At 48.9% G+C, this 12,047-nt stretch overlaps 2 protein-coding genes across 2 annotated transcripts; one reads left to right on the top strand and one right to left on the bottom strand.

The window, feature by feature from the left end:
* The first annotated feature begins 895 nt into the window (after positions 1 to 895).
* Positions 896 to 2,630, top strand: LOC119305744 (WRKY transcription factor 22-like). The gene is made up of 2 exons (XM_037582187.1): positions 896 to 1,496; positions 1,595 to 2,630. The coding sequence occupies exons 1-2, from the start codon at positions 1,051 to 1,053 to the stop codon at positions 2,169 to 2,171; spliced, it is 1,023 nt and encodes a 340-aa protein (XP_037438084.1). The 5' UTR covers positions 896 to 1,050; the 3' UTR covers positions 2,172 to 2,630.
* Positions 2,631 to 2,974: 344 nt separating this feature from the next.
* LOC119337866 lies at positions 2,975 to 6,392 on the bottom strand. Its single transcript, XM_037610097.1, has 3 exons — positions 5,980 to 6,392; positions 5,817 to 5,901; positions 2,975 to 3,538 (listed from the first exon to the last, which is right to left on the bottom strand). Exons 1-3 carry the CDS (start codon positions 6,273 to 6,275, stop codon positions 3,449 to 3,451), a joined length of 471 nt encoding a protein of 156 aa, XP_037465994.1. The 5' UTR covers positions 6,276 to 6,392; the 3' UTR covers positions 2,975 to 3,448.
* Positions 6,393 to 12,047: the final 5,655 nt, after the last annotated feature.

Below are 12,047 nucleotides of genomic sequence, written 5' to 3' on the forward strand. Positions count from 1 at the left end.
TTGTAAGGCCTAATATGTACTGTGAGATTACTTTGACCATCAATGATAATAGTATATGTGGTGTGTGCCATAAAAGTTACGGAGTATATCACTGGAAACTTCTTTCAAATACAATTCTTCTTGTGGCATACATATCATATATTATTGGTATAATTCTGATGGTCAAAATAAATCTTGAAGGATATATTAGCCCTTATAACCCTGTCGGAGAAAATACCACATATGCCATGTGCTAGCTGGGAGGGCTTGCACGACGCGGTAAATTCAGAAAGCTGCTGCCCAGGATAGATCGATTCATCCCATTTCTACCTCCTTCTTGCCGGCCAGTTTAACAAGCTGCTAGTGCTCGCCGAAAACCATGAAATGATTAAAGATGTGGCTGGAATCGGTGGGATACAAAAAAGGCGAAAGAAAAGATAAAAGCTAGAGGAGGTATTGAAATCGAGGGCCGGCGAGAGGTCCTTTTTGACAGAAAATAAAAAGGAGATGGATGGATCGATCGCTGAAACGATAGTAGCCATCGATGGATGATCGTCGATAGGGGGGTTGCTGATTTGGACCGTGCAAGACAAGACCACCAGAATGGCTGGCTCTATCAGTGAGCAGACATATGCAGTAGCCCGTTCGTTCAAATATTGTGATCAGTTGATTAGATATAGTTACATGCATGCTCCCTGCCCCTGGCGAATTAGTTACCGTGAATTTTCTTTGATCTATATAAGTTGTCTCCTTTCTCGCCTGTATAATGGTAGCACCACCACCACCTTCGTCTTGCTTTGCCGCCGCTTTTCCTTCCTAGTGTTAAAAGTCAGCCCCGAGTTTCCAGTTTCCACTCATTTGTATCACTTACATGTGTAGCTAGCTGGCTATCCTCATGCACATATATACAACAAGCGCTCGCTCGGCTGACTCCTCTCTAGGAGGGAGTAAATATTGATGATATGCATGCATGGTAGGTCACGGCGCTCCGCTTGAGGGCTGATCGATCATAACCTGCACCAGTGAATCAACACCGACATCGGCGGCCGCGGCTGCCACCATCGGTCGATCATGTGTGACCTGTTTTGGCTGTCGCCGGGCGAACAAGGAGATCTCTCTGATGTCGTCAGGGCAAGCCTGCACCCGCCTCATCAGCTGCCAACCCCGGCTACCGACGAGGAGGAGGAGTACAGCTCGCTGCTGCTGGAAGGAGGAAGCGGAGGAGGTGGCCTGGTTGTCGGCCATGGGCATGGTGATGAGCAGCTAGGAATGGTGACCATGATGATGGGCGGCAATACCAGGCCTCCTTCGTCCGATCATCAGGTGATCTCCATGCTGCATTCACCGACGGCGACGACATATACACGGCCGCATCCAGAGCCACTGGCTGGGATGCTTCGTCGGCCGGACATCGAGAGAGGTGGCATGGTGGTCGCGCCACTGCCGGAGATAGGCGACCGCCTGCAGCACATGTCGATCGTCCACCACCCTCGTGTACCTGCTGCGATGAAGCCAAGGTCAATATATCCTCATCTATCTAATCTAGCTTCCTCGCGGATCGATGGCACTACGTGTTAACTTAAAACATGCCATAATCGATGCTGCGTGCGTGCAGGAAGAGCCAGTCAAAGAAGGCGGTGTGCATTCCGGCACCGACGGCGGCGCCGGGAGCGAGCGGGCGGCATAGCACGAGCGGCGAGGTGGTGCCGTCAGACCTGTGGGCGTGGAGGAAGTACGGGCAGAAGCCCATCAAGGGGTCGCCGTACCCGAGGGGCTACTACCGCTGCAGCAGCTCCAAGGGGTGCCCGGCGAGGAAGCAGGTGGAGCGCAGCCGCACCGACCCCAACATGCTCGTCATCACCTACACCTCCGACCACAACCACCCGTGGCCGACCCAGCGCAACGCCCTCGCCGGATCAACCCGCCCCTCCTCCTCCGCCGCCGCCACCGCCAAGATCGCCGCCTCCTCTTCCTCTTCATTGGCGGCCGCGGCAGCTCGTAATAGTAGCAACACCAACGTCGACGTCGACTGTGCTCGTGCTCACCATCAGCTGAAGCAAGAGAGCGACCTGGACCTGTTCGCGGACATGGACGCCCTCAACGTCTTCTCGCCCATCGACAAGATCCAGGAAAATGACAGCAAGCACCAGCTGTTTGATCCTTTCAGCTCCGGCTTCTGCGACTACATCTGATCCAGAATTCATCATCTTCCTCTACCGCTGAAGGCCACGAAATCGAGCAAGCAATCGACGCTTACACAGTCCTGATGATGAGACTTTTTACTTGTGTCAGTAGTAGCTTCTATGGGGGGCCTTTTTATGTTTACTTTAAGGAAAGAGCATGTCACTATAGTTAGCAACAAGAGAACGTGCAAGGCCAGATTCGAATGTACTTGTCGATGACAACTTGGTTAATTATACTGAACCCAGCTTAAGGAATATATAGCTTACCAATGCCTGCAGTTTTCACTCGCTTCTTGAAGCTATCTAATACTCCCTCCGACCCAAAATTAGTGTCGCTGATTTACACTTATTTTGGGACGGATGGATGGAGTAGTAGTTTACTAACACGGAAACTGTTTCTGAATCTCTTGATCTATCACTTCAAGTTCCACCAATCTCCTTTTTCATCATGATGATTGATGGCGAAATCCAGCCACGCCGCACTGTTAAAAAAGGTTAAAAAGAAAGATAAAAAGGGAAGGAGGAACATGCTGAAAGGAAAACCTGAGGCCCGAATGCGCAGATAAAAGCTCAGACGACAACAAGAATCTCATTACCACAATGCAAGCCCTGTTGCCCATAGTCTCTGATGAGACTGGACAATGCAAGCCATTATATTCTAGTTTCATGCATAATTTTCTAGACCAATTGCAGCCCAAAAAGAGAACTTTCTATATGGCCAACAAAGATGCTCTTTATCCTTGGGTACACATTTGTACTCAGATTAAATCTGCTCCCATAGCGTATCATGGCACAGAGTTGCCCAGTTACCAGCAAATACAACATTCATCATGCAGCCGAAAGTTTACCTTGACAGATGGTTTCACCAGTAAGATCTCCAAATCACAACCACAGAACAATGTGATTCGAGAAAACACAGCACAGAACAACGGCCTCTGAATTTCTACAATTGAACTCCAGGTCAAAACATTGACATGTGAAGCTCATTGAATCTGAAGCTAGGATAAGGGACATAGAGTTTCCTTACTGGCAGTAGGTTGTCTATCATCACTATGGTGATCTTCTCCATGTGCATAACAAAACACAGGGGAGCCTTTATCAACTGATTGTTTAGAAAACAAGTGGATGGTGGTACAATAAAATAATCATCGGCATCAGTGAAGAGATGGAAGCACAAAAATCTGATGGCAATGCATCAAAGGACAAATGTAACAAGATAACAGTTGGCAATCAGTATTCATTGATCAGATTCATGTGCCAATCACCATCCTCCATCCATCAATTTCCTAGCCGCAGAAGTTGAGCTTCTTTATAACTTTGGCATAAGCTAAATGCACTAAAGCAGGCTTCCGAAGTCTTCTCTTTGCTTCCTTGGACTGCAAATTCAGAAGTACATCACAAGCAAATTCAAAGAAGAAATCCAATTGGAAATATATGTACAACGACAGAACCTCCATGTATCGAGTTAAGTCCGTTTAACGTCATAAACTATCAGCTTCAGGATGTTTACCCCCCACCCCCACCACCCCACCCCCCCACCCCCCACCCCCAGCCAAAACCTAGTAAAACCGGGTAATTATACCTTAATTAGACACTGGCTTAGCTCATCATCATTGAAAACCATAATTGATGTGATACGGATGCCGCCGCTGGCACTCCCACAGCCCTACGTCTGCAGGAGGGAGGTGATCTCATGCTTCACCGAGCACAGCCTCGTCAATGGACCCCTATCAGTTGTCACGAGGGAGACTCTCCAAGACCTCCGCATTGACCTCAACAAGGAGGCACTCTGTGGCTGCGCGTCAAGGACATTGCCGGACGGATTAAACCTAGACTAACTCGTCTTTTGTGGCGGCCTATGTTGGCACAGCCCTGATAGCACCGGATACTTAAAAAGGGCAGCCCGGTGCATGTAGCTCCTGCTTGCGCAGGGTCGGGGAAGGGTCCGACCACTTTGGGTCTATAGTACGCAGCCTTTCCCTACATTTCTGTAAGAGGCTGTTTCCAGGACTTGAACCCGTGACCTCATGGTCACAAGGCAACAGCTTTACCGGATACTTCCCGCAACAAAAACAAATCAGAGCTGACGAGATGTGTACATACACAGCTAGCACACAGTGGCTGACTGACTTGTTCAGGACATCTAATGGTCGCCAATGGCGAAGCTAGCTAGCAAAACGATCAAGCTGATCGATTATAGTTGCCAGCCAAAAACACACAAAATGCACGACACTCGAGGACTGGTGATTGCAACCTAGTGTCCGACACAGGGATGCATGGCACACCGTCGCGTGGAAGTCTAGTCGGTGCCTCCTCGAGTTAATGCGGGAGTACTTCAGGCTAAGGCGGCCCTGGTCGGCATCGGCCAAGTCAGATGCAGCCCAAACAAACTGGTCACACAGTGCGTCAACTGACTTCATTGACCGGATCAAACGATGTCCAATCTGCCAAACCGGTGCCTAATCCACTAAACCAGCTGATAAATCATGGTTGGGAGGGTAATTACCCAGTTTAATTAGGTCAAGGGGCTAGATGTACCAAAAAATAGATTAGGGCTCCTTTGCTAGAAAAGAAATTCATAGGACTTTTGGAGGATTATAACCCTTGGGAATTTTTCCTAAGTTGGTCGTTTGATTTGTAGGAATGGATCCTATAGGAATTTTTCCTAAGGAATCATTTGTACTACGTTCCACAGGAAATCTAGCATCCACTCCAACCTCTTTTTACAATTCTTTGTTTTTCCTGTATTTTCTCGTTCCTGCATTTTGAATTCATGTTAAACAACAAGGCCCTTCGGGAGGGAAATGGTCCAAAGTTGATACTTTGGGGTGTTAAACAGACTTATCTCACATTTTATTGACATTCTTTTTTCCTTTCAAAAAGGTTTGCTGAATTTTACGATTGACTATGTCGAAATATTATAAGATAAAGTGTAGCTTTTAAGTAACTTTACTGGAAAGATTAACAGATGCTGTAGTTGCTAAGTTATACAGGAATGAAGAACTACTGCTATTTACTAAGATGATCAACTAGATTAATTTGCCCTTGACCTCGGTGACAACTACACTTGGTATAGATAGATCCGGAGCAATCGTTGAAAGGCGAGCAGAGTATCCATCGTATGCTTCCATTCTGTGATTTGAGAGACATGGTGCATCTATACAGCAGTAGTAATTCGAAAGTGTGGGAAGGATACTAATCCGTATTTACTAAGATGGTCCCTCGGTGGCAACTATACTTTGGTATAGATAGATCAGGAGCAACTGCTGAAAGAAAAGCAGCTGTTATCCGTCGTATGCTTGTGATTTGAGAGACATGATGCACAAAAGTTTTTTAAAAATAGTTGTGTGTTTTGCCACCGCCTTGTGCTTTTGTGACCAAAGTACACGCTTAAGTGCAATTATGTGCTAGGCATTTTGCTATCACCTAGAGCCTAGGCGTGCCTTTTTTAACTATATTGATGCATCTATACGACAGTACTAATTCGAATGTGTGGGAAGGATTGCGGCGCCATAGCAGGTTAGCATTTGTAAGATTGAAAGACATAGTTTGGTACCGTCATCAATTAGAAATACATGGATCTAGAGCAATTTAAGCAAAACGTGAGTGCGTTGTGGAAAAGGAGCTGCAACTAGCAGACGAAGAGCACCGCACCTTTTGGTGTGCGTTGTGGCGCTTGCCGGCCCTCCACCTGCGGATCTGGCCGTCCTTCATCGTTCTGAAGCGGAACTTCATGGACCTGACACGCACACCACCATGAGATTCAGAAATGCAGGCAATACACTAGCGGTGGAGGGAGAGTGAGTTGGAAACCTACGAGGGGGCCTTCATCTTGTATTTCTTGACTTTGGAGATGGTGGGCGTGGTCGGCGCGCGGGACCTGCCCTTGATGGCGTAGTGGCGCAGCTGCATCGCCATCACCGGAGGCCGGACGATCGCAGCAGCTGCCGCCGAGTGGAACAGCGAGCCCATGATGGGGAGAGGCGCGTGGGTGTGGGAGTGGTCGCGGAGGAAGGGGAGGGAGGGCACGGGCGGGCGGGCATGGACGACGATGGGGGAGGAGAGGAAGCGGCGGGCGAGGCCGCCGGCGGAGGAGCAACACCACCGCCGCATCGTGCCGTGTTGTTGCGTGGCGGGCCTCAGCAAACAGCTAGGGTTTCAGTTTGGTTGTCTCCGCCATGTCCCCTCTCATCTGTCCATCTTGGAGCGTACTGAGAAGAAAGCCCAGCCCAGGCTGGCGCCTACTACTCCAGCCAGCCCATTTCACACCGCTCACAATCTTGTCTCAAAAAAACAAAAACTTAACAACACAATCGTTTTTTTAACAACACAATCGTTAAAAAATAGATCCGTCTCACGCGAGTGGTCTATCCCTCCCCAGCCGCCGCCTCCTAACCCTAAGCCGCCGCCGCCTCCTAACCCTAAGCCGCCGCCGCCGCACAACTACTGCCGCCGCCTCGGTCCCCCTCCTCTTTCCCGTCCGGCGGCCTCGTCGGCGGCAGGAGGAGTGGGGACCCGTCCGTCTTGTTTTATTTTTCTTAGGTTTTTGTTTCTCCGGTGGCATCGACGAGGTGGTGGCGACGATGGCGTGTTGGAATAAAGTCTCTCCGGTCTCTCCCTACCTCGACGACGTCCGATCCGGCGCCGACGAAGGGCCTGTGAGAGTTGGTGTCCCCAGATCGGTTGGTTCCCTTCAGATCTTGGCAGTTGGTGTGTCTTTCAAGGAGTATTTTTGGCTGGCGTTTGGTGTGGCGACCACGACATCTTCTTCTGTGTTGTTCTGTGGCTTAACCCAGTTTCTCCAACCCTCTGATCTGGTGGTGGTGGATTGCAAGCTTGTTCTGCTTGGGGTGATGCTCCAGCCGATGCTGCTTCAACGACTTTTAGATCTCGTCTCAAGGGGCGAGTGGCTATTGCGGTCTTCAAAGCCTTGTGTGGCGAGGGCTTTTGCAGGTTTTGCTTTTCTTTGCTGTTGGTTCAGTGCAATTTTCAATCACCGGCGGGCAGCGTACAATCAGAGGAAGAAGAAGACTAGTATGCTTTTTATTGTAATTTTATTTTTTACTGGTCGTTCTACGTTCAGTTGTCTATCCTTTGTACTGGCCTTTGTTTTCCTCGATGATAATCAGATTTAAGATGCCCTTTGGGTGTCTTTATTCAAAAAAAAAACACAATTGTTGCTAAAAAAAACTTAACAAACTGTTCTTTGTCATAGTATTAGAACATGGTGATTGCTCCTATAAAGAATGTGGAGTACCCACCTCCTGCCAGGGTTGGTTGCGCTCGGTTTGGCGGGGTGCCGTGTTGCGTTGGCGTCCAGCTCGGCTCATTGTTTCGCTCATGTGAGCCTGGCAGCCAGATGTTTGTCCCGCACGAGCATGTGCATTTGATACGCCTGTTTCCAGGTACAATCTTGCTTTGTGATGGCTATCTGACGTCGATGGGACATGCAACATCGATTGCCATGGGTTGCTTAAAAGCACATGTTGTGCCCATCCTTTGGTATCGCCTCCCGTATACCTTTTTCTCGTCGTGGCGGCTCTCTCCTTCCATTTAAATCCAACGAAGTGTGGCGGCTCCCCTTGCTTCGCTCCCCTCGAACAGAAGGGTGAACTTCCCCGTCAGGCTTCCCGTGGGTTTGTGTCGGCTCGGCGTTCATATTTGCCCAACCGATCTTCGTCGCGCTCAAGGTAGGATGCCCTCTACGTACTAAATCTTCTGGTTTATATAGGTACCAGGGATATCTAGGGTTACACATGATCGGTTGCCATCTAAGGGTTTACATGCTGAATGTAAATATGCTTGAAGTACACGCCAAGTCTTCGGTCGCCACACGTCAAGGGTCTTCGAAGTCTTGCTTCATCAACGGGCTGGTAGTCCGGCCCATACACTAGGCCACCTGGGTTAGGACCCCTAGTCCAGGACACCGTCAGTAGCCCCCGAACTTGTCTTCGAAGCCGAGGTTGTCCATTTTCATCGAATAATGTCTTCGTCTTAGCAGACAAGTTCCACATCTCCGGACAGGTATGACACTTCGTCAGCCCTTTTAATGGATCATCATCCCCCATTGGCAGAGGCTCAAGTGAGTCCAGCCATGCGCCACTCAAGGCGTACTATTATTTATCCCAAAACATAGGGCTTGCTTAGTCCCGAAGACTAGCAGTGTAGGTGAGCTCGGGGGTCAGTTAATGGCAGCCTTTTACTGAAGCGTCACCAACCCAGACACGACATACATCAACCATTACTTGTTCGAATCGTGGTTCGAGGAAAACCTTTTACTAGCACATCGTATCAAAACAAAGATTATGTCCCGCATTTTGGGGGATATCATCAATCAATTGTTTCTCCCATGTGCGACCATAACGACACGGTAAGCCAAAACGTGGCGATTTTTACGGTGCTAAAGAAGGACGCTTCGCCTTTTACTGTCTTACAAAGGACAAAGAGGGGGTAAATCAAACTCCACGCTCTCCTCTCGCTCTAGCGCCCAAACCCTCAAACCTTCTCGTGTCCAATCTCAAGCCCAGAACTTCACCCAAGCTTCCGCACTTGCATCAATAGCCGATGCGGATGTGAAGGAGAGGTGGGTGGACTCCAAGGTCACCGACACCACCATCGCTCAGCTTCACGCGACGGGGTACATCCCTGCTAATGCCGCCTGCCGGGCCCCAGAGCCCGGCCAGCGCGTCCCCACTCCCAAACCAGGGGAGAGGGTCATCTTTGTCCCCCACCTCGTCTGAGGTCTAGGGTTCTCACTTGTAGGATCGAAAGTAGTTCTAGAGGGGGTGATTAGACTACTTAACCAAATAAAAATCTAACTTTTTCCCAGTTTTAGTTGTGGGCAGATTTTAACAATTAGCACAAGTCAAGCAATCAACCTACACATGCAATTCTAAGAGTGTAGCAGCGGAAAGTAAAACATTGCATATGAAGGTAAAGGGAAGGGTTTGGAGAGTGCAAACGCAATGGAGACACGGAGATTTTTGGCATGGTTCCGATAGGTGGTGCTATTGCACATCCACGTTGATGGAGACTTCAACCCACGAAGGGTAACGGTTGTGTGAGTCCACGGAGGGCTCCACCCACGAAGGGTCCACGAAGAAGCAACCTTGTCTATCCCACCATGGCCATCGCCCATGAAGGACTTACCTCACTCGGGTAGATCTTCATGAAGTAGGCGATCTCCTTGCCCTTACAAACTTCTTGGTTCAACTCCACAACTTGATGGAGGTCCCAGGCGACACCTAACCAATCTAGGAGACACCACTCTCCAAAAGTTAATAGATGTGATGATGATGAACTCCTTGCTCTTGTGCTTCCAGTGATAGTCCCCCCAACACTCAACTCTCTCTCATAGATTTGGATATGATGGAAAGATGATTTGAGTGGAAAGCAACTTGGGGAAGGCTAGCCAAGATTCTTGTGGTAGGATTGGTATATCTTGATCTCAACACATGAGTAGGAGGTTCTCTCTCGGAAAATGTATGCTGGAAGTGTAGGCATGTTCTGATGGCTCTCTCACATATGGAGAAGGGGGTGAAGGGGATGTGAGACTATCTCCTTCTTTTTGTCTTCTCCACAACCACCATATTCTCTTCCACCATAGTGTTATGTCCATGGCTCACGCTCATGTATTGCGTGAAAGTTGAAAAAGTTTGAGAACACCAAAAGTATGAAATAATTGCTTGGCTTGTCATCAGGGTTGTGCATGATTTGAGTATTTTGTGTGATGAAGATGGAGCATAGCCAGACTATATGATTTTGTAGGGATAAGCTTTCTTTGGCCATGTTATTTTGAGAAGACATAATTGCCTTGTTAGTATGCTTGAAGTATTATTGTTCTTATGTCAATATTACACTTTTGTTTTGAATCCTATGGATCTGAATATTCTTGCCACGGTAAAGAAGATTACTGTGACGCCCCCGATTTAATCGTACACTAATCATGCACGGAAACGTGTACGATCAAGATCAGGGACTCACGGGAAGATATCACAACACAACTCTAAAACATAAATAAGTCATACAAGCATCATAATACAAGCCAGGGGCCTCGAGGGCTCGAATACAAGTGCTCGATCATAGACGAGTCAGCGGAAGCAACAATATCTGAGTACAGACATAAGTTAAACAAGTTTGCCTTAAGAAGACTAGCACAAACTGGGATACAGATCGAAAGAGGCGCATGCCTCCTGCCTGGGATCCTCCTAAACTACTCCAGGTCGTCATCAGCGGGCAGCACGTAGTAGTAGGCACCTCCAATGTAGTAGGGGTCGTCGTCGATGGTGGCGTCTGGCTCCTGGACTCCAGCATCTGGTTGCGACAACCAGAAAGAAAGGAAAGGGGAAAAAGGGGGGAGAAAGCAACCGTGAGTACTCATCCAAAGTACTCGCAAGCAAGGAACTACACTACATATGCATGGGTATATGTGTAAGGAGGCCATATCAGTGGACTGAACTGCAGAATGCCAGAATAAGAGGGGGATAACTAGTCCTGTCGAAGACTACGCTTCTCGCAGCCACCGTCTTGCATCAAGTAGAAGAGAGTAGATTGAAGTCCTCCAAGTAGCATCTCCAAGTAGCATCTCCAAATAGCATCACATAGCATAATCCTACCCGGCGATCCCCTCCTCATATCCCTGAGGTAGAGCGACCACCGGTTGTATCTGGCACTTGGAAGGGTGTGTTTTATTAAGTATCTGGTTCTAGTTGTCATAAGGTCAAGGTACAACTCCAAGTCGTCCTGTTACCGAAGATCACGGCTATTCGAATAGATTAACTTCCCTGCAGGGGTGCACCACATAACCCAACACGCTCGATCCCATTTGGCCGGACACACTTTCCTGGGTCATGCCCGGCCTCGGAAGATCAACACGTCGCAGCCCCACCTAGGCAAAACAGAGAGGCCAGCACGCCGGTCTAAACCTAAGCGCACAGGGGTCTGGGCCCATCGCCCATAGCACACCTGCACGTTGCGTGGGCGGCCGGAAGCAGAACTAGCCCCCTTAATACAAGAGCAGGCTTACGTTCCAATCCGGCGCGCGCCGCTCCGTCGCTGACGTCTGAAGTGCTTCGGCTGATACCACGACGTCCGGATACCCATAACTACTCCCGCATAGATGGTTAGTGCGTATAGGCTCGTAGCCAACTCAGATCAAATACCAAGATCTCGTTAAGCGTGTTAAGTATTCGCGAACGCCGAACAGGGCCAGGCCCACCTCTCTCCTAGGCGGTCTCAACCTGCCCTGCCGCTCCGCCTCAAAGATCCACTCGCGGGTGCTCCACCAGCCGACCCGACTTTAGTCTCCACATGTATCATGTATAAAGTATATAGTATATACCCGTGATCACCTCCCGAGTGATCACGGCCCAATAGTATAGCAAGGCAGACTGACAAGAATGTAGGGCCAATGATGATAAACTAGCATCCTATACTAAGCATTTAGGATTGCAGGTAAGGTATCAATAGATGTAGCAACAATGTCAGGCTATGCATCAGAATAGGATCAACGGAAAGCAGTAACAGGCTACACTACTCTAATGCAAGCAGTATAGAAGAGAATAGGCGATATCTGGTGATCAAGGGGGGGGGGCTTGCCTGATTGCTCTGGCAAGAAGGAGGGGTCGTCAACTCCGTAGTCGAACTGGGCAGCAGCAGCGTCGGTCTCGTAGTCTACCGGAGAGAAGAGGGGGAAGAAACAATGAATACAATGCAAACAAATGCATATCGATGCATGACATGACAAGTAACGATGCTAGGTGTGCCCAATCGCGGTAGTAGGTGATACCGACGAAGGGGGGAAACATCCGGGAAAGTATTCCCGGTGTTTCGCGTTTTCGGACAGATGAACCGGAGGGGGAAAGTTGCGAGTTCGATAGGTTAGGG

This window comes from Triticum dicoccoides, chromosome 1B (assembly GCF_002162155.2).
Source record: "Triticum dicoccoides isolate Atlit2015 ecotype Zavitan chromosome 1B, WEW_v2.0, whole genome shotgun sequence".
Lineage (NCBI taxonomy): Eukaryota > Viridiplantae > Streptophyta > Magnoliopsida > Poales > Poaceae > Triticum > Triticum dicoccoides.

Bases quoted from the DNA above. Each gene is read 5' to 3' on its own strand.
- LOC119305744 (XM_037582187.1), top strand. From the start codon at position 1,051: ATGTGTGACCTGTTTTGGCTGTCGCCGGGCGAACAAGGAGATCTCTCT. The intron at 1,497-1,594 runs GTCAATATATCC...GCGTGCGTGCAG, and splicing joins CCTGCTGCGATGAAGCCAAG to GAAGAGCCAGTCAAAGAAGG.
- LOC119337866 (XM_037610097.1), bottom strand. From the start codon at position 6,275: ATGCGGCGGTGGTGTTGCTCCTCCGCCGGCGGCCTCGCCCGCCGCTTC. The intron at 5,902-5,979 runs GTAGGTTTCCAA...TGTGCGTGTCAG, and splicing joins TACAAGATGAAGGCCCCCTC to GTCCATGAAGTTCCGCTTCA. The intron at 3,539-5,816 runs GTGCGGTGCTCT...CTGAATTTGCAG, and splicing joins GCCACAACGCACACCAAAAG to TCCAAGGAAGCAAAGAGAAG.